The sequence below is a fragment of the Musca domestica genome, unplaced genomic scaffold (assembly GCF_030504385.1).
Source record: "Musca domestica strain aabys unplaced genomic scaffold, Musca_domestica.polishedcontigs.V.1.1 11, whole genome shotgun sequence".
Taxonomy (NCBI): Eukaryota; Metazoa; Arthropoda; class Insecta; order Diptera; family Muscidae; genus Musca; species Musca domestica.
This window is the reverse complement of record NW_026712133.1, coordinates 13811397-13838299: the sequence shown is the minus strand read 5'-3', so window position 1 is coordinate 13838299 and position 26903 is coordinate 13811397. Positions and strand designations below refer to the sequence as shown.

Here is a 26903-nt window from a genome sequence, read left to right as displayed (position 1 = left end):
GAGCTAAATCCAAATCTGAACCGATTTCAATATTATTTGGCGAGTTTCACGAAAACGTGAAACATTTATCAATTGTAGCACTGTGTAATTATAAAACTATACAACGTAGGACTTTGAAATTTTCGATAGTGACGTTCTACAATATTTTAAAAACATTTATTACATTTATTTTTTCGATTAATCTCTGTTTTTGGCGATCGCACCCCTCCGTGCGCTGCTGGATAAAAATAATATAAGAGAGGAACAACATTTCATTACGACATCCTTCTTCAAAAACCAAAACATACCGACTTAGATTTAAGGAAATTCTTGTCACGTACCCCATGGCGTATGACATATCTATTTCTATGGGTATTGAACAATTCCCATACGCACTCTCAACCATTGCAAAGTGATTTTTGTGTCTCGCCGTGTCACGTTTTCGGCTGAACATCACTTTGTATGTTTATACGAACACACACGCATCTAGTTTGCGTAATGGATTTTGTCTATCACGTGTCACGAAAAAGTACCGTTAAAAAGTGATAAGTTGATACGATTTCGGTTGCTTCCTATCAAATTTGCGACGAAAAGCTGTTTGGGGGGGTTAAGCTGTTCTTTCATTTAAACACTCCGGTAATATTGAATGGCAAAAACATCTGTGTCTATAGTATAAGTAAGGTAAGTGATACAAAGCCGTTTTTATTATAAAACAATCAGGTGGATTTTTAGAAAGAAGTGTTGTTATAGATTTCGCAAATCTCGAGAGACATAAGGAAATACAATGCACAACATTTTGTGCTTGTACATTAAATAGGCGAAGTGTTTTTTTTAAATGTAAAAACAAGTAAAATAGTATGGTAGGTTTTGCCGACAGACCTTGAGTTATGATAATTCAAACTGTTGGCCCTTTATGGGGGAGGTTCCAATTCGTATCTGACTTAAGACTGATATAAGCATTAAAACGTGTCAGATTTTGACTAAATCGACTACTTCCTATACTTTACTTGAAATATGTGAACATTTTTGGAAAATGTAGAAGAACTCCATTTTCATACGAAATTTGAAGGAAATCGAACATTTGTATCCAATTTTATGCGAAATCATAAATTTCGATAAATTACATATTCATATCAAATGTCTGGTTAAGAGAAATATTTAGATATAGCAAGTTCTAAAGAATCGCCGACTTGTTTCCCACGTTATGATAGATAAAAGTATTGAAAATTGTGATTCTTTGTAGGTTAGGTACCAGAAGGGGTTCGCAGATATATATCATTTTCACAACAGATCCAACGTTAGCAAAAATATTTGGATGTCTGAAATTTGAAGAGAGTTGGATATTTATTTCGCTTTATTTGAGCATTTTGTTTTTTTAAATCCTGAACCCTATGTGGGGGAGGTATCAGAAGAAACGATCTCTGCCATCTTTATAACAGATTTTGTGTTTGTGGAAATATTGAGATGTACCAAGTCTGAATGGAATCGGATGGTCATTTCCCGTTTTATGAGCTTTATGGAAAAAAATTGAGCCTTGTGAGGGAGGTGCCAGAAGGAGTGGACCGATATGTCCCATCTTCACACCAGACCGTGGAATAATAAAAATATTGTGATGTGTGTAATGTGAAGAGAACAGGATACTTATTTCGCCTCGTCGAAATAACGGGCTGGGTGACTGTCGGATGTTGACAAGTAATGGAGATCAATAAATACTATGTTTGTGCTCGGAGCAACGATGTTGGCGATTTAAAGGTATTCGGAAACTTCAATTGGGCTGATGAGTGGTAGATAAACAGTTATGGTCATCTTCAAAGGCTAGGAAACTATTTTAGCTAGCACTACGGTTTAAGTTCAGTCAGGCCGAACTCTAATACTTTCCACTATTAGGTAAAGATAACATTTTTATAGATAAGTATCTGGATTCAAATGTGTTCCACTGAAGCTGGAACCTATATCGAACTATAAATACAATTTTTTAGATAAACCCGTGCGCTAAAACCATCAAAATAACGAATATCGGGAGGTACTGTTATATGGGGACTATACGAAAACGTGGACTGATATATTTTATTTTCAATAACAACTATCCTAGACACAATACAAATAGCTGTGAAGCTCTACGTCAAATAATGTGGGCTGTATCGTGATTTCAACAAACAGACGGACATCGCTAATCGACTTTGAATTTTATGCTGAAAGGTATACAAACGGAATGACAAATTTAATATACCCTCCTATGGAGCAATAGATATACCGGACCGAGTTTCACCAAATGGTAAACTTCGGTTGAATATGAAAAAATCGATCCAATTTGGGCTGATATTACAAATATGGTTGACAATATCCGTAAAACCGTAAAAGTTGGCAGAGGTATTTTTGAACTGTATCTGATATCTTGTACCAAAGATCATTGTGGTGGAGCGCATATTACGCATGTGAGAGACTATAAAACCCCAAATCGGATGAAGCACATATATATGGAAGCTATAGCCATCTGAACCGATTTTCACCAAATTTGAAATACTTGTTTCTAAGATGTATTCAGTCGGAATTGCCATGATTCAGTTCATTTGGGCTGATATTAGCCATTTGGTGCGCAATAACCTTGACATCAGATAAAAATATATATGGGAGCTATAACCTAATCTGAACCGATCTTGATAAAATTTGACAGAGGTATTGCAGTATCTGATATATATCATCCTTCTGGAGTACCTGTTACGCATGTGAGGAACTCAAAACCCCAAATTTGATTTACTTGCTTCTAGACTGAATTCGGTAGGATGTACCAAACTACAGGTAATTTGAACTTACATTAGCTATTAGGTGCACAATTAACCTGAAATCGGTTGTAGATATATATGGGAGCTATATCTAAATTTGTTCCGATTCTCACCAATTTCAATAGGGTTCATCCTTGAGCCAAACAAATATTGTTTAGAAATTTTCATTTCAAGCGGATAATAAATTCGACCTGAATTTTGTTCACAAAAATACATGTACAGACGACTGGACGGACGGCCTGATATGCATAAATCGACTCAGAAAGTGATTCTATGAAGATACTCAAAAGTAACGATGGGTCTATCTCGCTTCCTTCTCCATTTTACAAACAAATGCACAACGACATAATACCCTTATATACCTGAAGGGTATAAAAATATCGTGAAGCAGGCGGTATGGAACTAAACCGAAAATCGAACATACTATTCTAGTTTTTCTGCGAGTAGATAAAAAGGCTAGGACCATCAAAATACCGGCTATCGATGGCTACCTTTATATGAAAACTATGGACGAGGTTTTACACCTAGAAAATGTGGCTTAAATCGTTAAAACACGGAATATTAGGAGGTACCATTATATGTGTACTTGATAAAAAATTAAGGGTCATTCCGTAAAAAAATGCCGAATATCTTGTGGTTCCGTTATAGGGGAGCTGAACTAACGAGGGCGTATATATATATGGCACATAATTCTACACGGTTAGTCACTTAAAATGCAAAAAAAATGCCTTGAAATTTGGGAATAATTCACCAAACTACTGATTATCGGGTAGTACTTGCATATGGGACAGACAGATGGACAGATAGATGGAAATCGCTAAATCGAATTAGCATTTTACGTTCATTGGGAATATTTACATTGAAGGGGTTAACATGATAATATATTTTATATACCCTCCATATTATGATGGAGGTTATAAAAATCTTCAAAATTATATGGCAGAGTAGGGTATCCCCAGGTTAACCTATCACATCACATTGTCTACCTTCCAATAATTGTATTCCAGTATAGCCACTAATCCATGAAAACGAATGGCTTAAAATCGTTACGTTAATCAGCTGACATGGTGGGGTTGCCTATTCGACCACCTGGAATAAATAAAAGAAATAAAATTGGAAAACTTTCGGCGGACAAGTCATCGAAATGTAATTCAAAATACACACACATATCCGCATAGCACACATGTCACTTGTCTAAAAACACAAAGTTGCTTTGTGGCGTTGAATTTCCCAAAACACAGTCATGAGCGGGAAAAACAAGACCACACACACATTTATTTTCTCTCTGCTGCTACAAGCACCCGGTAAATTCTCCTAGCCGACATCAAAACATAAAAGACCATCAAAAAACTGGCAGTGTATTGCGAAAGTCAAGGTGATTACGAAGAAGAATGAAAGAACACAACAATTTGAGAAATTGGTGAACAAAACAACAGATGAAAATATAACAACCACAACGAATGTTGTTTGTAAACAGAGAGCCTGAAAAGTGTTGTGACATTTACTCTCAACGGATAAATCCTTTGGAAGCCATATAGAAATATTCCAATGTTTTGATTCCAATGAGGGGAACTTTTCCTTTAAATAACACAACGATGAGAGCTGGAGGAGAAGAGAGAGAGAGAGAAAGTGTGAGAACATAAAGCTAGCAATTGAGAACTGTTCCGTTAAACTCAACGAGAACAGCAATGTGTGGGTGCTTTTGTTTTGGCGTGTGAATGTGTGCCTGTATGGTGGAAATCCTATGGTGAAATACCTACAACAAAACAAAACACTGTTGAATATCCGGCCATAAGAGATTCCATGAAAACTGCTCACCGAATGTTTCCGACTCAGTCGCTTTGGAGACGTTCGCAGATGAAAACGTTTTGAAAAATGAAAACGGCCAGTGGTTATTGATTCGCTGTAGTGTTTGATTATACAACGTTTATACATTTTAGTGTATAAATATTTTTATAGATATATATTTTTTAAATATTATTAAACATAATGTGTTTTCAAAATAAACGAGAGTGAGAGAGAAAAAGTTTTTGGTTTTTTTTTAAAGTGAGATAACTATCAAAATAGAAAACAAAATAAAATCAAAATGGGTTTACACGACAAGTTGCGTAAATTCAAGCGCAGCAGCCCCAGCCCCAATGGCATTGAAATGCAAAGACGTCGTTCTAGCCAGAATCTGGTTGTACCACCGGGTCAAGTGACCGAACAATCGCTGCAGGTATGGCGTGCTCTACCACCGCAGATCCGACATGATCCTAGTATGGTCTCCTTTCAAATGGAAAACGAACGATTGCGAGGTGAGTATGAAAGTTGCGCCACGACCATGGCCGACCACAACAATCATGGTTGCTGGTGGGAGCATCTCAAACGGAAGAGACCTCAAACGTGACCAACGCCACAGCCATTTGTGGCATGACATTAAAGGGGAACTGGATAATGAGATGCGGTTGTTATGCTTTGCTTTTTTTTTGCAATGATATGTTTGATTTGGGATTGTGAGAGTGGTAGGCCACAACCACAAGGATGCTCGAGATGTCGATGACACTTTTGTAGTCCACTTCGAAAAGGATGCTTAACACAGCCGCAACAACAAAAACAAATAGCAAAACGAAATATTGGTAATTGGAGCAGAAAATTCATATTGAAGGGTGGAGATTTGTTAGGGTAAGATGCGAAATGTTTTTGCAATTGAGTTTTAAACAGGGGGTGTTATGATAATAAATAGGCATTGGCAATGTTTACGAATGAAGCTGAGTGGAAAACATGGCAATTTTTTTCATATTAGGCCAAAGTGAATGCTAACAGTTTTGTATGGGTACTTGATTGGAATACTGTATTTACTTTGAATATGTTTTTACCCTCCACCATACCATGGAGGGTATATTAACTTTGTCGTTCCATTTGTAACTCCTCGAAAAACTCATGTCGGATAATACAAAGTATATATATACGAGGTGAGATAAAAAACAGCAACAAAGTCAAACGTGATAATTTTTACATTTTTTTCTAAATTTTATTGAATGAAAGCAAAGAATGTCGGAAATAGCATCAAATTTAAGAATAAGTTTAGATTTGTTCGTATTCGTCACCTCTGGCAGGAATTATGGCCTTCAAACGCGCAATGAAACCGTCACATGCTGCCCGAATGTTGCTCTGCGGTATTTTGGCCCATTCCCGGCGAAGCACTTGCTTGAGGTGATCGACACTTTGGTATTTTTTAGTGCCAACCTTGCTTTCCAAAATAATCCAGACACAATAGTCCAACGGATTGGTATCCGGAGATTTTGGTGGCCATTGTGGGCTGGAAATGAAGCGAGGGACCTTATTTTGTAACCATTCTTGGGTGGCTCGTGCTGAGTGCGAGGGTGCTGAGTCTTGTTGGAATGTCCAAGGTCTACGGCCAAAATGTTTGCGTGCCCAAGGCTTTAATACACCCTCCAGAATATTTTCGCGTTAATATTCGGCATTTATTCTGATGCCACGGTCGATTAATACGAGCGGAGAACGACCATCGGCTGTTATGGCGGCCCACACCATCACCATGGTCGGCGTTTGAGTTCTGGTGGCCAACCGAAGGTGAACATTTTCTGCTGACCTCTTTGGCAAGTAAACACGAATTTTGAATTGAATTATTTCAAATTTAGTATTTTAAGTTCGGAATCGGTACTACAGCTACGGTTTTAATTTTAACGGTATTTTTCGACGGATTTTTTAAATTTTCAAGTTCCCTCCAATCAAGTTCCTTCATACCCTCAGCCATATGGCTAGAGAGGGTATATCATTTGATACGGCCAGAACGTGCCTAATTGAAATAACGGTTTTAGACCTCAGGTCTCTTTGGACCAAATCCATTTCAGGATATTTGGAGTCGATCTAGCGATGTCCGTCCGGTCGTCTGTCTAGCTGATGCGCACGATAACTCTCGAAGGGAGTATCCGATTTGGTCCAAACGTGGTACATCGACAACGTGGTACAGTATCGGTCAACTCCATCAAGTACCTTCCCCACAAAGGGTCAACATTTTGAATAATCATAACTCTTATAAAATGGGATGTAAGAGTCCGATTGTCTTCAAATTACACACATCACTATATTCTATTAATCCAAGATCTGGTGTGAAGATGAAATATATCGGACCATTCCTTCTGGTACCTCCCCCACATAGCGTTAAAGTTTCGAATACTCAAAACGATTTTTAAAACCGAAAGAAGCATTAGATTCTCTTCATATTTCAGACATGCAATTATTTCTACTAACACAATATCTGCTATGAAAAAGGGATATATTGGTCCACTCCTTCCGGTACCTCCTCCACAACTGGTCAACATTTTGGATATGAATATAAACGCGAAATTAACATGCTATTCCATTCAGACTTGTCCTCATCTCAATATTTCCATCAACACAAGATTTGTTATAAAGATGGTAGGGATCGGGCCATTCTTTCTGGTACCTCCCCCACCGAAATAAGCATCCGGTTCTCTTCAAATTCCACACATACCATTATTTTTACAAACTCAAGATCTGGTACTTCCCCATAAAGGGGACAACAAAAACAACGCATCCAAACATTTTTGCTAACACAAAATCTCTTGTGAAGATGATAGATATCTGCCAACCCTTTCTGGTACCTCAACCACAAAGGGTCACAATTTCCAATACTTATATCTGTCATAATTGCGAAACCTTTCGGCGATTCTATACAACTTGCTATATCTAAATATTTCCCGTAGCCAGAAATCTGATATAAATATGTGATTAATCGGAATTTACATTATTCAGCGGAATTGTTTCCAATTTGTATTTGAAGTTAGTAATGGACACTACAGCCTATGACAGAAAATTGTCTGTGCAGGTTCACGTTTTGGTATGTGCCCCATATAATGGTACCTCCCTATATTTGGTATTTAGATGATTTTTGCTACATTATTCACTGATTTTTATTTAAGTTCGCATTTGAATATGGCTTATGACAAAATGGCTTATGACAAAAGTTACCTATACAGGTCCAAGTCGACGTATAGACCCTAATATAATGGCTATATTCGGTATTATTTAACAGAATTTTTAAGGGATTTTATTTTTTTGAAAATTGCCAAATTCGTTCCAAATGGCGGGAGGTATTCAAAGTTTCGTCCAGCGATCTTACAGCTTTTTTACTTGTTCATATGTTAAACATATGCGTACGTAACGGTTTGCCAGTTTGACTAAAATGGAGGAGGGTACTCTACTACCAAGACATAACGCGATATATCCCATACTTTTCAAACTGAATGACACATTATAGCAAAATACATTAATTACCAGTGGAAATGAAATGAAATGTAGGGACATCAAAAAATGCAATTGTCTGATAAAGACGTTTTTTTATTTATAGATCACCTTTAGGAGGTCTTATTTCAGTTTTTAGCAAACTTACCGAATTTTGACTAAGATCAGTTTTTACATTTGCCTCTTTACTTGTCCACATCATCAATCAATATACAAAGTAGCAATGCCTAATATATTCAAATATGATTTTTTCATTTTTCTTCAAATCAAAATTGCTTTTGATTTTGTGCCAAAATAAATTTCAAAATCAAAACACATGTGACGAATGACCTAAACAAAAACAAGAATGAGAGACCAAAACAACGAGAGCAAATCTTTTGGAATATCAACAGAAGTACATGCATACATATATACAAATATATTTCTTTATATTTACATCACGAACCTATGGCGTATGTATGTACGTATGGATTCATTCAACATGTGGCTTCTTTAACTTTTAGTCCCTCGTATTAATCTATACATTCGTACATTCGTGAGCAGAAATGAGGAATGAAATGTTGTAGCAGCAGGTGTAAGGATTGTTGCCGATATCCTTCAATGAATTTGTAATGAGCTGGGATACAGGCAATGGAAATGATTTCGCACGCCGAAACTTCTTCCCTTTGGCGATACGTGTCGAGAAAACTAAATCGCTTCCTTCGTTCAATTTGTATGGAGATATTATTATGTCATGTATCCTAAATCATGGTTAAGCTAAGTCCAAAATAACCTTGTCCTTTTCATATTTAGTACGTGATTAAAATAGTAATTATAGTTTCTTTTTTGGTTCGTGGCGATCCCCCAGTTTGTTTTTTTGTTCTTCTGTAACTTCAGGTTAGAACTATGGTACCTAGCAAAAAATAATTGGAGAGCAATGTTTACATATTTTATTATACCGTTTTTTTGGTACAGATATTTGTATTATTCCTAGAATATTGCGATTAAAATCTGGACATTTGAATTCTATGCACTTATAGAAGTAAAGCAACACTGTCGCCACTTTGAAATTCCGATTTTGGGGTTTTCCAATAAAAAACTTATTATGATTTGGCCTCATCATGGAGATTTTTATACCCATATTGCTAGAGAGGGTATATATCTTCTATCAGGACATTTCGAATCGATCTAGCGATGTCCGTCCGTCTGGCTGGCTGGTGCGCACGATAACTCTCGAAGAGAGTATCCGATTCGGTTTAAACTTGGTACATCGTAATATTATTATCAACTTAGATCGAATTCGGAGATGGGTAATATCGGCTTACTCCTTCGGGCACAGCCCTTTTCAAAAAAAAAAAATACTTTACTGCACAGGAAAAGAAAGATTGATCCGATTTTGCTTCAAATGTGCAAATCTAAATATTTTCATCAGTGCTAGGTCAGTTGCGAAAATGGACAATATTCGCCCACTCCATCAAGTAGCTCCCCCACAAAGGGCTAGAATTCGGAATAATTATATATCTTATAAAATGCAGAAAAAGAGTCCGATTGTCTTCAAATTTCGAACATCCCAATATTTCTAGCAATACAAGATCTGGTGTAAAGAGAGCATATATTGGACCACTCCATCAAGTTCCTCCCCCACAAAGGGTTAAAATTTTGAATAATTATAACTCTTATAAAATGTGAAATAAGAGTCCGATTGTCTTCAAACTTTTCACACTTCAATATTTTTATTAACACCTAATATGATCTGAAGGTAGGATATACCAGTCCACTCCTTCTGGTACCTCTCCCACAATAGATCAAAATTTTAAAAAATTATATTTTTCATAAAATGCGCAATACGCATCAGATTCTCTTTACATTCATATATCCTACTATTTCTATCAACACAAAACCAGGTGTGAAGATGAAATATGCCGGACCACTTCTTCCGGTACCTCCCCCACAAAGAGTCAAAATTTTCAATAATTATATCTCTCATAAAATGCGAAATAAGCTCCAAATTCTCTTAAAATTTTGTGTACCCCAATATTATTACTAACACAAGTTCCGATGTGAAAATTGTAGACATCGGACTACCCCTTCTGGTACCTCTCCAACAAAGATTCACTGTTTGCACTACTTATATCTCTCATAATGTGCATAACACCAGATTATTCCCAAAAATGGTTAAAGATGTCTGATTTTCTTCAATTGGGATGTTGCACATCCTCATATTTTATCAGTATTAGATGAAGTGGAATGCTTTGGTCCAATATATCTGGACATTGAACATTTTCCAAAAAATATCACATATCCCATATAAAGTGAAGGAAGTAGTCGATATAGTCCAAATCGGGCACGTTGTAATATTTATATCAGAGTTAGTTTAGATGAGAAGTGGATAATATTGGTCCACTCCATCGGCATCTCCCCCATAAAGTTTCAACATTTTAAATAAGCATAATGTAAGTCAAACTGACATATACATCTGTTGGCAAAACCGACTGATACTTTTTAACTTGTTTCTACCACCATCCGACCACCAGTTCTTATTTTTAAGACAATTTTAGAGTCTCTTTGGCTATGGTCATCACCATTTTTTCATGAAACTTGGTACATCGTAATATTATTATCAAACTTAGATCGAATTCGGAGATGGGTAATATCGGCTTACTCCTTCGGGCACAGCCCTTTTCAAAAAAAAAAATACTTTACTGCACAGGAAAAGAAAGATTGATCCGATTTTGCTTCAAATGTGCAAATCTAAATATTTTCATCAGTGCTAGGTCAGTTGCGAAAATGGACAATATTCGCCCACTCCATCAAGTAGCTCCCCCACAAAGGGCTAGAATTCGGAATAATTATATATCTTATAAAATGCAGAAAAAGAGTCCGATTGTCTTCAAATTTCGAACATCCCAATATTTCTAGCAATACAAGATCTGGTGTAAAGAGAGCATATATTGGACCACTCCATCAAGTTCCTCCCCCACAAAGGGTTAAAATTTGAATAATTATAACTCTTATAAAATGTGAAATAAGAGTCCGATTGTCTTCAAACTTTTCACACTTCAATATTTTTATTAACACCTAATATGATCTGAAGGTAGGATATACCAGTCCACTCCTTCTGGTACCTCTCCCACAATAGATCAAAATTTTAAAAAATTATATTTTTCATAAAATGCGCAATACGCATCAGATTCTCTTTACATTTCATATATCCTACTATTTCTATCAACACAAAACCAGGTGTGAAGATGAAATATGCCGGACCACTTCTTCCGGTACCTCCCCCACAAAGAGTCAAAATTTTCAATAATTATATCTCTCATAAAATGCGAAATAAGCTCCAAATTCTCTTAAAATTTGTGTACCCCAATATTATTACTAACACAAGTTCCGATGTGAAAATTGTAGACATCGGACTACCCCTTCTGGTACCTCTCCAACAAAGATTCACTGTTTGCACTACTTATATCTCTCATAATGTGCATAACACCAGATTATTCCCAAAAATGGTTAAAGATGTCTGATTTTCTTCAATTGGGATGTTGCACATCCTCATATTTTTATCAGTATTAGATGAAGTGGAATGCTTTGGTCCAATATATCTGGACATTGAACATTTTCCAAAAAATATCACATATCCCATATAAAGTGAAGGAAGTAGTCGATATAGTCCAAATCGGGCACGTTGTAATATTTATATCAGAGTTAGTTTAGATGAGAAGTGGATAATATTGGTCCACTCCATCGGCATCTCCCCCATAAAGTTTCAACATTTTAAATAAGCATAATGTAAGTCAAACTGACATATACATCTGTTGGCAAAACCGACTGATACTTTTTAACTTGTTTCTACCACCATCCGACCACCAGTTCTTATTTTTAAGACAATTTTAGAGTCTCTTTGGCTATGGTCATCACCATTTTTTCATGATTGAAGCGACTTGTTTTGTTTTACTTTTTTAGAAAAGTTGTCTCTGAATTCCGATGAACGATGGCATAGGGTGCCTCCAGCAGCTGAAATTTTAGCAAAAACTTTAATTATCAGCAACCAAAAAGGATTACCTTTGGGCTGTATTATTTGCTATACCATCGTTCATTTGCTTTAAATCACGAGGGAATTATCGCAAACAACCCTTTTCCATGTCAATGACGAAAATGTTAATCTACATTTTTCACGAAAGGCTGTTATAGAAATCAGACAAAAAATGTATTTCAACTTAAATATAAATGTGTGAGTGTTTGTATGTATCGTAACACATGTAAATAAAAATGAGTTTGTCTTATAACTTCTTAATGTCCCAATTCTTATAGGACATGTTTAATGTTCTTGTTCCTTTATAGGTCTGGAACCAAAAATTTCCAAAAAACATACCATCGTAAAAAAAAAAATTAGGTCCACGTCGTTGTATAGACCCTAATATAAGGGCTACATTCGCTATTTTTAATTTTATTAAATTTTTTTAATTTCCAAATTCGTTCCAAGTGGTGGAGGATATTCAAAGTTCGGCCCGACTTACAGTTTTTATACCCTACACCACAAGGTGGTCAGGGTATTATGTCTTTGGGCATTTGTTTGTAACAGGAAAAAGGAAACGAGATAGACCCATAGTTCCTTTTGATAATCTGCATAGAATCACTTTCTGAGTTGATTTATGCATGTCAGTCCGTCTGTCCGTCCGTCCGTCTGTCCATGTATAGTATGGAATTTTGCACATACAACCAAATTAGGCCTGAAAATAAGTTTGCCAAATTTGATCGAAATCGGTTCAGATATAACTATAGCTCCCATATATATTGTTCAGCCGATTTGTTATTTTTGTCCTCCGCAGCCGTAATATGCACTCTGTAACAACAATATTTAGGGAAATATATCAAATGCAGTTCAGAAATACCTCTGCTAAATTTTATCGAGATCGGTTCAGATTTGAATATAGCTCCCATATACAACTTCGTCCGATTTACATTTTATTGTGCACCAAACGTCTAATATTTTCCCAAATGGGATGGAATTTGACACATACGACCGAAGTGAGTCTAGGAGCTAGTATGCCAAATTTGGTGAAGATCGGTTCAGATATAGCTATAGCTCCCATATATATTGTTCATCCGATTTGTTATATTTGTTACCCACAGCCGTAATATGCACTCCGTAACAACGATATTCAGGGAAATATATCAAATACAGCTCAGAAATATCTTTGCCAAATTTTATCGAGATTGGTTCAGATTTGGATATAGCTCCCATATATAACTTCGTCCGATTTACATTTTATTGTGCACCAAACGTCTAATATTTTCCCAAATGGGATGAAATTTGGCACATACGGCCGAAGTGAGTCTAGGAGCTAGTATGCCAAATTTGGTGAAGATCGGTTCAGATATATCTATAGCTCCCATATATATTGTTCATCCGATTTATTATTTTAGTCCTCCGCAGCCGTAATATGCACTCTGTAACAACAATATTTGGGGATATATATCAAATACAGCTCAGAAATACCTTTGCTAATTTTATCGAGATCGGTTCGGATTTGGATATATCTCCCATACATAACTTCGTCCGATTAACCTTTTATTGTGCACCAAACGTCTAATATCCAAATGGGATGGAATTCGGCACTTACGACTGATTTGAGTCTAGAAGCTAGTATGTCAAATTTGGTGAAAATCGGTTCAAATATAGCTATAGCTCCCATATATATTGTTCATCCGATTTGTTATATTTGTTACCCACAGCCGTAATATGCACTCCGTAACAACGATATTCAGGGAAATATATCAAATACAGCTCAGAAATATCTTTGCCAAATTTTATCGAGATTGGTTCAGATTTGGATATAGCTCCCATATATATCTTTATCTGATTTCAAATTAATTTTGCACCAAATGGGCAATACAAGTCCGAATTTAAAAGATACAAAAGCTTCGGCATATTTGGTCTTTGAATTTTAAGTTATAATTATAATTATAGGGTGTATGATTGAATTCTCCCATAAAAACTTTTAATTGTTATGTGGAGCTCAACTTAATTACCAAAGTGGTGTAGGGTATCATAAAATCGGCTCGCCCGACTTTAGGACTTTTTTTACTGGTTTTACTTGTTAAGGTATAAGTTGCACCTGGATGTCTCAATATTTGCACAAATTTCAATAACAATGTTGAATGGACTACCTCTTTGCTGAACCATTTGTTGAACTATTTTCTACTTACTTTGAATCATGAGGGAATTATCCCAAATGACCCTTTTGATGTCACAGCAAAAAAAAAAAATGTTATTCTAAATTTATCATGAAATTCTATTCTAACTATTCTATCTATTTTTTCTCTACTTAGTAAGAGTGTGGGTTTGTATTTATGGTATCACAGTTAAATTAAAATTGGATTTTCCTTTACGTTATAAGACAAATACAAAAGGTTGTTAGTATCCTTTTTAGGCTTTTGTAATATTCAAAGTATAAAGTTTAATTGGTATTTACCATTTTCTCATAGATACAGACAATGATTGAGTTTCATTTAAAATTTCTTTCGAATATTTGATATGCTTTTGTAAATAGAACATGTTAAAAAGGCACTTAACTTTTTGTGACCTCTTCGATGTTAAACCAATAATTATCTTTAAAATAACTTAATGTTGGGAATAGGGTCACATAACCCTTAAGTTGAGTTGCGTTGTTTGAAGTATTGGGATGTGCTAAATTGGGACTATTATTACACATTTTATAAAAGATATGATCATTCAAAATGCGGAAGGTACCAGAAGCAGTGAACCGATATGTCCAATCTCCACATTAGATCTTGTGTTGGTGGAAATATTAGGATGTGACAAGTTTGAAAAGAATCGAATGTTCATTTAGGCTTTCATGGGCGTCACGGTTATTGCAAATTTTGACCCATTGTTGGAGAAGTACCAAAAGGGATGGTCCATTCTATCTGCTTTTCATATCATATCTTGTGTTGAAAGAATTATTCAGATGAGAGAGATTTGAGATTTAAGATTTTATAAGGGATATGATTTTTCGAAAGTTTAACTCTTTGTGGGGTAGCTTTTTGTAAGGAGAAAGCCGATATTGTCCATTTACACATCAGACCTAGCACTGGTGCAATATTAGGATTTGATGAAAATCTGATAATTGTTTCACTTTCTAAGCGGTAAATTTCTTTCTTCAAAATATTGACCTTTTGGGAGGAGGTACCAGAAAGAGTTTACCGATATTGCTGATCTCCGAACAAAATCTAAGTTTTACAATAATATTACGAATATTACGGATGATCGGATACTAACTTCGAGAGTTATCGAGGGCAGCAAACCGCCGGATAGTCGACCTATACGTCCTGAAATGGATTTCATCCAGAGAAAACTAGGGTCTAAAGTCGGTATTTCGATGGCCATATCAAATGATAATGGTGATATGGCTGAGGGTATATATATGCTCATGGAATTATATAGATATGCTCACGGATTTCGAGATATTTGGCAATGTTAAGTTCGTACTTAAAAAAAGAAAACAGTAATAAATAAGAAAACCGTAATAAAAGACGTAAAAGGCATTAAGTTCCGGCGGGTTCGAACTTCTGGTACCCTCTCCATTAGGTAAAGAAAATATTTTTATAAAGGATCTGGATCAAAACGTGTTCCACTTTAAACTACAAACTCCAGTAAAATCGATTAGAGAATGCAGTTAGAGTATTCAATATAGTGGTTGGAGTCGTTATATGGGCGCCATATCAAAACGGGGGGCTATATAGACAATCTTACACTACAAAGATCGTAATCTATTACAAGTATTAAATACCAAATTCCACATAATTTCGTCAGTAAATGTGACTAGGATTATAAAATACCGAATATCTGTCTAAATATCAAATAGCGAACAATTGTATGGAAACCGTTGACCAATATGGACAAAGTTTTGACAACTTTTGTATAACCCATCGTGAGCTACAAATTTCTTCGCAAATCTATTGGAATATATGACTTAAATTGTCAAAATACCGAATATCCGAAGGTACCGTTATATGTGCGCTATAGGAAAACGTGGATCAAGGTATTCAATGTTCTGTAGCCGGAGCCAGAACCCTTTATGAACAACAAATACCAATTTTAAGACAAATTCGTGGAAAATGTGGCAAAAATCATCAAAATACCGAATATCGGGAGGTGCCCTTTCAAGTTAGCTATACGAAAACGTGGACCTATGTAACCAATTTTCTGTCACCGAAGCTGGAACACATTACAAACATCAAATAATATTTTTAGACAAACTCGTAGAAAAATGTGGCAAAAATCATCAAAATACCGAATACCGGGAGGATATATACAATGTTCCGCTACCGGAGCTAGAACCAATAACGAACTACAAATTCTAATTTTAAGACAAATTTGTGGAAAATGTGGCTAAAACCATAAAAAATACCGAATATCGCTACAGTTATATGGGGCTATACGATATTGTGGACCGATCATCGAACTTGACCTGCCTGGAGAAAAAAATAATCTGTGTAAAATTTTTTCTTCCTATCTTAATTCGTTTTGACTCCAGCGTGATTACAAGCGACGGACGTACGGACAGGGCTAAATATTCTTAGAATTTGACGCTGATCAAGAATATATATAGTTTCTTAGGTCTAAAATTATTATACAAACGGAATGACGAACTTAATATACCTTCCATACTATACAGGGTAAGATAAAAAACTGCAATAAAGTCAAACGCCATAAATTGTCCCTTTTTGTAATTTTATTGAATACAAGTAGAAAATGTCGGAAATAGCATCAAATTTCAGAATAAGTTTAGATTTGTTTGAATTGGTCAACTTTGGTACGAATTATGGCCTTCAAATGGCCAATGAAACCGTCACAAACTGCCCGAATATTGCTCTGCGGAATTTTGGCCATTCCCGGCGAGGTGCTCGCTTGAGATGATCGACACTTTGGTATTTTTTAGTGCCAACCTTGCTTTCCAAAATACTGGACACAATAGTCCAACGGATTGGAATGACCTGTTGGAATGTCCAAGGTCTGCGGCCAAAATGTTTGCGTGTTTAAGGCTTTAATACACCGTCCAGAATATTTTCGCGATAATATTCGGCATTTATTCTGATGCCACGGTCGATTAATACAAGGGGAGAACGACCTGTTACGGCGGCCCACACCTTCACCAAGGCCGGCGCTTGAGATCTGGTGGCTAACCGAAGCTGATCTCTTTGGCAAGTAAACACGATCATTTTGTTTGTTTACAACTTTCGGCCAAGCGAAGCGTTGTAAGTTCAAGTGTTTCAAATTTCATACTGGAAGATCCTAATGGGTACTACATCCTAAGACAGAAAATTGTCTGTGCAAGTCCACGTCTTCGTATAGCCCCCATATAATGGTACCTCCCGATATTCGGTATTTTGACGAGTTTAGCGACATTATTCTCCGGAATCGTTTCAAATTTGGTATTTTAAGTTTGTTATGACAGCCTATGACAAAATTTTTTATATGCAGGTCCATGTCTTCGTATTCGGTTCCTCCCGATATTCGGTATTTTGATGATTTCAGCAACATTATTAACCGGAATCTTTCAAATTTCGTACTGGAAGATCCTAATGGGTACTACAATCTAAGACAGAAAATTGTCTGTGAAGGTCCATATGACGGTACATCCCGATACTCCATATTTTCATGATTTTTGCGACATTATTCACCGTAACTGTATCAAATTTCGTATTTGAAGTTCGTAATATGCACTACAGCCTATGACAAAAAAATTTCGTATACAGGTCCACGTCTTCGTATAGTCCCTATATAACGGTTTTCATTTAAGAGGTAGTTTTCGGAATTTTTTTGAAATTTATCAATTTAATTTGAAATGGTGGAGGATATTCAAAGTTTGGCCCGGCCGAACTTAGCTTCTTTTTTACTTGTTGAAATTTCAATGGCTTTACCCCGAGCTCATTTTTCAATATTTGCCGAATGGAATATTTCGATATGTTCAGCTCACGAACCATTTTTCGTCCACTGCGATGCGGGTTTCGATCAAGTTGCTTCTATACTTTTCGAACCATTTCTGCTGATGTTGCTGTTTTCTTCCGTCCACTTCCTTGACGTCGGGCTACGCTACCAGTATCACGGTAACGAGCGATGGTACGAGATACAAAATATTTATTCACATTTAAATGCTGGAGTGCTCTTATGATAGCCACTTGTGGTTTTCCAGTCAAATATAAAGAAATCACACTATCACGCTTGAATTCCATCACGAATGCTTTTGTACGCTTGTAAACAATATAATGAGCTGTTACTGGAATAATTTTAACAGCTGTCGGACGAGTGGCTTTGAAATGACAGAAGTCTGAAGTTGGTTGCAGTTTTTTCATCTCACCCTGTATATGGTGAAGGGTATAAAATGTAATAAATAAGCTTTTTTTGAAAAAAACAGAGTTAATAGGCCTGGTTATTTTAAGCCTTGTTATTTTACAATAACAAGTTTTAAATATTTATGAAATATATTCTTAGCACAATTAAAATTGCGCTGCGAATAAAAACCTTGCCAATTTGCAAAAGTTCTCAATACGACTACTAATTTGTCTATACAACACCATCCTACGTCCTCTACTTCATGTAATTTCTCCGTACTTCAAATAATCTAACACTTTTGTCAAAGTCTTTAAGCCATTTCAATTATTTACTTAGCCAACCCAGAAAAATGTTGTGAAGGTCATAGCTTCGACTTGCCTGGTGTGGGTGTGTGTATGTGTGTTTAAAAATGTCAACTTAACTACAAAAAGTGACATGTACCGTTAACCTTGATACCTTGGAGAATTAAGTGTTAATGGCTATGCAAGCCAATGGTTCAAATATTGATTGTCAAGGTGTTTTGTTCGATTCTTTTTCACTCTATTTGTCTAATCGTGAAAAAGGGGATAATTACAAGTGGCTGTCGCCCGCTATCTTCAATCAATTGAGAGTGTCTTCCAGGAAAATGACAGGGATGGGTCTGTTTTACAAGGGGTTCATAAAATGGGTGCATATTGTTTGACAAGTATTGCGGTTTTGCTATGTACTGCGAGCGAAATGAAGTACGTTGTTTTAGCAGATACGCAGTATTGGCCAAGAATGAATATGTTTTGTTGTTGTTGTGAATTTAATTATTGTTTGAGGTCTCATGTAACGAATATGTATATTCAGTGGTGAGTGTGGCTAAAGAAATAATCGTCCTTTTTGACTTTATGGCACTGCAGATTCCGAAAAAGTACATCAATCACTCACCCATAATTGCTATCATAAAAATGCTATGTGTTTTAATTTTGCTACACGAACTAAAAGCACCTCATACTTATTACAAGGTGTAGTATCTCCTCTTTTCCATACTTACAATATTGGAGGGAAATGTACGTGCCAAAAGATCCAATATTCAAATGTGAGCTTATTCACGAGTTGAAATGGAAAATGATTTCCTATTAAAGGGATATCTCAGCCAGCTCGAGCAATCATTCTACATGATGCCCAAATCTGCTATGCGAATTTAGAAGAAGAATCTCATTTTTGAACCATTCTTGGGCGGCACGTGCTGAGTGCGATGGTGCAGGGTCCTGTTGGAATGTCCAAGGTCTGCGGCCAAAATGTTTGCGTGCCCAAGGCTTTAATACACCCTTCAGAATATTTTTGCAATAATATTTGGCATTTATTCTGATGCCACGGTCGATTAATCCGAGCGGAGAGCGACCATCGGCTGTTATGGCGGCCCTCACCAAAACCATGGCCGGTGCTTGAGTTCTGGTGAAGGTGCATATTTTTAGCTGACCTCTTTGGCAAGTAAACACGACCATTTTAAACAAACTACTGCACAACGAATGTTTTCTCATCGGAAAAAAACCAAATTCGGCAGTTCACCACTTTTGGCCAAGCGAAGTAACTTTTTAGCTCCTTTGAGTCTATTTTCTTTCTGTTGCGGTGTAAGTTCTTACACTTTTTGGAATTTCAATGGCTTTATCCCGAGCTCATTTTTCAATATTTGCGAATAGAATATTGCGATATGTTCTGCAATGCGGGTTTCGATCAAGTCGCATCTTTACTTTTCGAACCATTTCTGCTGATGTTGTTGTTTTCTTCCGTCCACTTCCTTGACGTCGGGCTACGCTATCGGTTTCACTGTAACGAGCGATGGTACGAGACACAAAAGATTTATTCACATTTAAATGCTGGAGTGCTCTATAGCCACTTGTGGTTTTCCAGCCAAATATAAAGAAATCACACCATCACGCTTGAATTCCATCACGAATATCTTCCTTTCAGCAAAATTCACCCCAAAATGCTTTTGTACGTCTGTAAACAATATAATCAGCTGTCATTGGAATCATACTGTCGTACGAGTCTGAAGTTGGTTGCAGCTTTTTCATCTCACCCTGTATATCGAAACTACATAAAAGTCCGATATCGATAAAATTTGGCAGAAGTTTTTTCGAGCAGTAACTGATGTTCGGTATTGAATATCATTGTTGTGGAGTGCATATAATGCATGTGAGGGACTTAAACACCAAAGCTGATGAAACATATATATTGGAGCTAACGCTATATATGGACCGATTTACACCAAATTCGAAGTACTGGTTTATAGGACGAATTCTGTCGGAATTGCCAAAATTCAGTCAATTTGGGCAGATAGTAGACATTTGGTGCACAATAAACATGAAATCGTATTAAGGATATATATGGGAGCTATATCCAAATTTGAACTGATCTCGACAAAATTTTAGGCACTTATTTCTGAGCTGTATCTGATATCTGGTACCAAAGATTGTGCATATTACGCATGTGAGGGACTTAAACCTCCCAAATCGGATGAAACTTATATATGGGAGCTATAGCTATATCTGAACCGATTTTCACCAAAAGTTGGAGTACTTGCTTCTGGGCTGAATTCCGTTGGAAGTGCCAAAATTTAGTCTATTTAGGCTGATATTAGCCATTTGGTGCACAATAAACCTGAAACTTGTTGATGACATATATGGGAGCTATATCTAGACTGAATTCGGTCGGATGTACCAAAATTCAAGTCATTTGTATTGTTATTGGCCATTTAGAGCACAATTAACCCGAAATCGGTTGAATTTTTATATGGGAGCTACATCTAAAATTGAACCGATTCTCAAAAGTTTCAATAGGGTTCTTTCTTGGGTCCAACAAAAATTGTTTAGAAAATATCATCTCAATCGGATAATAAATCCGACCTGCATTTTGTTCACAAGAATACTTGGACAGACGGATTGACATGCATAAATCGACTCAGAAAGTGATTCTATGAAGATCCTCAAAAGTAAATATGGTTCTATCTCGCTACCTTCCTCAAGATCCTCAAAAGTAATAATGGTTATATCTCGCTTCCTTCTCCATGTTACAAACAAATGCACAAAGACATAAAACCCTTACCACTATGTGGTGTAGGGTATAAAAATAATAAAATAGTAATCTTACAAAATCGTAATCTTACTTTGAATACCCTCCACAATTTGGAAGGAATTTGGAAATTTTCAAAAAAAAAAAAAAAAAAAAATTCGTTAAAAATTCTGTTAAAATCTTAAAAATACCGAATATAGCCGTTATATTGGGGGCTATACGAAGACTTGGACCTGCATAGACAATTTCCTGTTACAGCCTGTAGACCTATTAGGAACTTCAAATATGAAATTTCAAATAAGTTCGGTGAATATTGCACCTAAAATCTAAAAATATAGAATATAAGCAGACACTGATATATGGGGGCTATACGAAGACCTGGACCTGCATATACAATTTTTTGTCATAGATTGTAGTACCCATTACGAACCCTAAAACCAAAATATGAAACAACTCCGGTGAATAATGTCCCTGAAATCTTCAAAATATCAAATATCGAGGGGCACCGTTGTGTGTGGACCTATATAGATATTTCTCTTCCGGTACTATCACCTTTTGTGGATTTTCAGACCATTTCATTGATAAATGTGGCTAAAATCATCAAAATACCTAATATTAGGTGGTACCGTTATATGGGGGCTATACGATATCGTGGACCGATATAGCCATCTTAAAATTTGACCTGCCTACAGACAAATGTGCAACATTTTAGCTTCCTATCTTTATTATTTTGGTTTTACATAGTTTTATTTTGTAATATTATTTTGTGATTGCTTTATATAATTCGAAACCATGAAGGGGTAAAGTGGCATGCACCTATCGGCAAACCGATTGCTACCTTTTACAGTGTTATTCGTTAATCGTTCAAACCTAAGTTACTCAATTTCTAATTGTTACAACGATTAAACTACAGAAGACCCGTATCACAACGTTGTAACAATTAACGTTTTTTGATGACGTATTTATTGTTCAATTAATAAGATCGTCATTGTGCAGCTATTATTTGATATCATAAACAGATAATTGTGTGAGAGATGTTTCAATAAACAATTTGACGATAATCAGTGTTGGCATTACAACAGTCGTCGCTTAAAAATTCGCATTTGAAATGAAGTTTAGGTTTCACATTGAATGCCTCGAAATACCTCTGAAAACCTTAGCTGTCGCTACAAAATTGAAAGATCACATTTAATGGCTATTGGTGTTCTCTGAAAACATTTTTTTAATTTATGGCTATTTTTGTATGAAATGTTTTTTCCATGAAAGTCATGAAAATGTAAATTAGAAAATCAACAAAAAAGAGATGAGAAAACAATACCCGTTATAACAATGTAACGAGAATAGTTTTAAAAAAATACTTCCATATATTACAAGTGATGTATGGCGGTTTTTTTTGTTGTGTGAAAATAATTAAATTTTGAAAATATGTTTTCAGATCCATGTGTGTAAAATCTCTGGCAGTGTAAACCATGGTGTGTATCACAGCTAATAGTAAATAAATCGCAAAACTTCTGTAAACAGGTAGTTGAATGACGTGCATCATAATGATCCGAAATTTATCAGGAAATCTTTGAGTCCATTCTTAAAGTCTTAAAAACGTTCCTAATAAAATTCACTTATTGTTTTTACTATCTATATTAATGAAATAGTAAAATAATTAACAGATTGATTACCTTTTTAAGTGGGGGTCACTCTTAGCCCGAAGGGGTCAGATAAGACTGGGTTTTTGGTAATTCGTACTAGAACGGTACGAAAAGTATTAAAATAAATATGGTACCCTTTGTATTTGAGAAAGAAGTAGAGCTAGAGCTTTTAAATTTAGAATAAGGATCACAGATGGAGTGCATGATAGATGTACCAAAGCGTTTTTGGAAATTCGGCCGGGCCGAACTTTTAATACCCTCCACCATTTTCAAGGGTTTTTTGTCATGGGCTATAGTATCGATTCCAAATTTGAAATACGTAATTTGAAACAATTCTGTTGAATAATGCCACTAATATCGTCAATTTTGAAACTATTCCGGTGATTAATGTTGCTTATATCATCAAAAAACCGGATAAAGGGAGGTGCCGTTATATGTGGGCCTGTGGACCTGCATAGACAATTCCTTGCATAAGTTGCAGTACTCATTATGAGCACAATTCCGGTCAAAAATGTCGCTAAAATCATCAAAATACCGAATATCGGTGGGGTACCGTTGTATGGGGGATATACGATATCGTGGACAACTACAGACGGTAAAACACCTCTCTTACAGTCGGTAAAATACCCACAAAGAACACTTTCTGTACACTTTCAGACAATTTCGTTGGAAAATGTGAATAAAATCATCAAAATACCGAATATGGGAGCCATGCGATATCGTGGACCTATATAGACAATTCTCTTCCAGGGAGTGAAGTACTCAGAAGCAACTCTTGGTGTGGATTCTCAGATAATTCCATTGAAAAAATTGGCTAGAATCATCAAATTACCGAATATCGGGAGATACTTTAATATGGGGGATATACGGTATCGTGGGCATATATAGACAATTCCCTTCCAGGGGGTAAAATACTCAGAAGGGACTCCTTATGTGTATTTTGAGAAAATTCCATTTAAAAATGTGCCTAAAATCATCAAAATACCGAAAATCATGGGGGCTATACGTTATCGTGGACATACATAGACAATTCTCTTACAGGCGGCAGAGTACCCACAAATAACAACTTTGTGGACTTTCAGAAAATTCCATAGAAAAATGTGCCTAAAATCATCAAAATGTCGAATATCGGGGGGTATCGTTACATGGGGGCCATACGACACGTAGACCGATGTAGTTTATCTTCGAACTTGACCTGCTTGGACACAAAAGACTGATCTGTGCAAAATTTTAGCATCCTATCTTAGTTCGTTTTGAATCTAGCGTGTTTCCAACGGGCGGACGGACAGGACTAAATCGTCTTAGAATTTTACTCTGATCAAGAATATATACAGGGTGAGATAAAACAACTGCAACAAAGTCAAACGCCATAATTTTTATTTTTTTTTTTAATTTAATTTAATAAATGTCAGAAATAGCATCAAATTTTAGAATAAGTTTAGATTTGTTCGAATTGTTCACCTTTGACATGAATTATGGCCTTCAAACGGCCAATGAAATCGTCACACGCTGCCCAAGGCTTTAATACATTATCCAGAATATTTTCGCGATAATATTCGGTATTTATTTTGTGCCACGGTCGATTAATACGAGCGGAGAGCGACCATCGGCTGTTATGGCGGCTCACACCATGGCCAGCGCTTGAGTTCTGGTGGCCAACCGAAGGTGCACATTTTCAGCTGACCTCTTTGGCAAGTAAACACGATAATTTTGTTTGTTTACAAACTGCTGGACAACGAATGTTTTCTCATCGGAGGAAAACCAAATTTGGCAGCTCAACACTTTCGGCCAAGCGGAGCAACTCTTTAGCTCTTTTGAGTCTCTTTTCTTTCTATTGCGGTGTAAGTTCTTGCACTTTTTTGAATTTCAATGGCTTTACCCTGAGCTCATTTTTCAATATTTGTCGAATGGAATATTGCGATACGTTCAGCTCACGAGCCATTTTTCGGCCACTGCGACGAACCATTTCTGCTGATGTTGCTGTTTTCTTCCTACGAGACACGAAAGATTTATTTACATTTAAATGCTAGAGTGCTCTAACGATAGCCACTTGCCAAATATAGAGAAATCACACTATCACGCTTGAATTCCATCACGAATAACTCCTTTTCTGGAAAATTCTCACCAAAATGCTTTTGTACGCTTGTAAACAATATAATGAGCTGTCACTGGGATAACAGCTTTTAACAGCTGTCGGACGAGTGGCTTGCAGTTTTTTTGTCTCACCCTGTACACTTTGTTATGTCTAAAGTTATTATTTCGATGAGTTACAAACGCAATGACGAACTTAATATACCCTCCATACTATATATATCAATGTAAGCAGGTAGTTTTGGAAGTATACGAAAAGTACTAAACGTTATTAATTTAGTAAAATTTGAAATTGGAGGAACGGATGGCGGTAAAGGGTACTAGATTTAGTACAAATTAAATTTTTGGTGAACTGGTAAGGTTGGAATCCTGAAATTTGGTAGTACATACATTGGGTATTGGGTGAAGGGATAGAGATAGAATTCAGAAATTTGATATTTAGATTACTGACAGTATTTGTGTTTGAAGTTTGGCGGTGGCTTGGAAATGCGTACTATAGTTGTTCGTAAAGTACTAAATTGGCATTGGGTGGACGAATAGAACTGAAATCGTGAAATTTTATATTGCGATAAATATAACAGGATTGAGATATGGAACGGTTTTGCAAATGAGTACTAAAATGATATTTATATATTAATAAATGTTACTAAATTTCATATTGAGTGAATGTATAGAACTGGGATTCCGAAATTTGATATTGAGGTCTCTGTTGGTATCTGGTGGGGGTTTTGCAAATGAGTACTATAATAGTTCGAAAATTAGTAAATGGTTCTAATTTTAGACCACTATTGTTGTCTAGAATGGGTAGATGTAGATTGTTTTGGATATGCGTACTAAATGTAACTAAACTTCTCAAAATTTGGAGAATATCACTTTATTTTTATTCAAAAAGTTTGACACATTTTTGGGAAAGATCGGAAGGGTTTTCCAATATTTTCTATTCTCGCAAGTCGCTTTAGCCCGATATAGTTTATCTTGCAAGTTTGGAATATATCAGGCACTATATGGGAAATGTATATGAAATCTAATCTGCGAGTTTTCAGCTCTTGTGGGGAGATACCAGAACCGTTCCGTTCATGTTCTTCTCTAACCTAAGGCGGATTCAATTATTGAGACATTGAATGTGTTGAAATTTTGTGTAGAAGGTACCAAAAGGTGTGGACCGATTTTGCCCATCTCCGAACTCTATCTAAGTTTAATAGAAAAATTAAAATCTAGATTTTAGATTGACTCCAAATGTCCTGAAACCGTTATTCCGATGAGGCACATTTTGGCCATATATTTATTCAACATTCCAAGGTTGGGCAAATCTAATTTTTTAAATTTCTACTTTACAAATTCCAGGTAGCTCTGTTCCCACCGATGAAGCCTCCAATGATGTTGAATCCAGTCCCGATGATGATCGCAGTTTCGCCTGTTCCGACTTCATACACATGAAAAAAGGACCTGAGAGTGATCGGAAAAGGTACCATTATAGTGACGAATATATACAATTTTGTAGGGTATATTAAATGTTTTTCCTTGTCTACAGCACCGATGATGAAGGCCATTCGGATCATGATTATCAGAAAAACCCCACACTACAGTGCATGGACAAAGTCGAGGCCAAAGAAAGGATAAAGAAACGACGTCACCGCATCAAGTTGACCAAACGTGTTGGTCTAATGATATTTTGGTTATTTTCGGCAATTGTTTTTATGGTTTTCGAAGAGAAACATTTGCTTGAGAAGACCTTAGAAGTGCCTGCCAACAGGGAGAAGAGTAAGTGGTTAAGGACTT

At 36.2% G+C, this 26903-nt stretch overlaps 1 protein-coding gene across 1 annotated transcript in view; it reads left to right on the top strand.

Annotated features, from left to right (window-relative positions):
- The first annotated feature begins 4474 nt into the window (after window positions 1–4474).
- Window positions 4475–26903, top strand: part of LOC101893566 (P protein) — a 32556-nt gene continuing 10127 nt past the window's right edge. Inside the window, 3 exon segments of the mRNA XM_005176416.4 lie at window positions 4475–5059; window positions 26469–26589; window positions 26656–26885. Of these exon segments, the coding sequence (XP_005176473.2) occupies window positions 4849–5059; window positions 26469–26589; window positions 26656–26885 (562 nt within the window). The 5' untranslated portion in view covers window positions 4475–4848.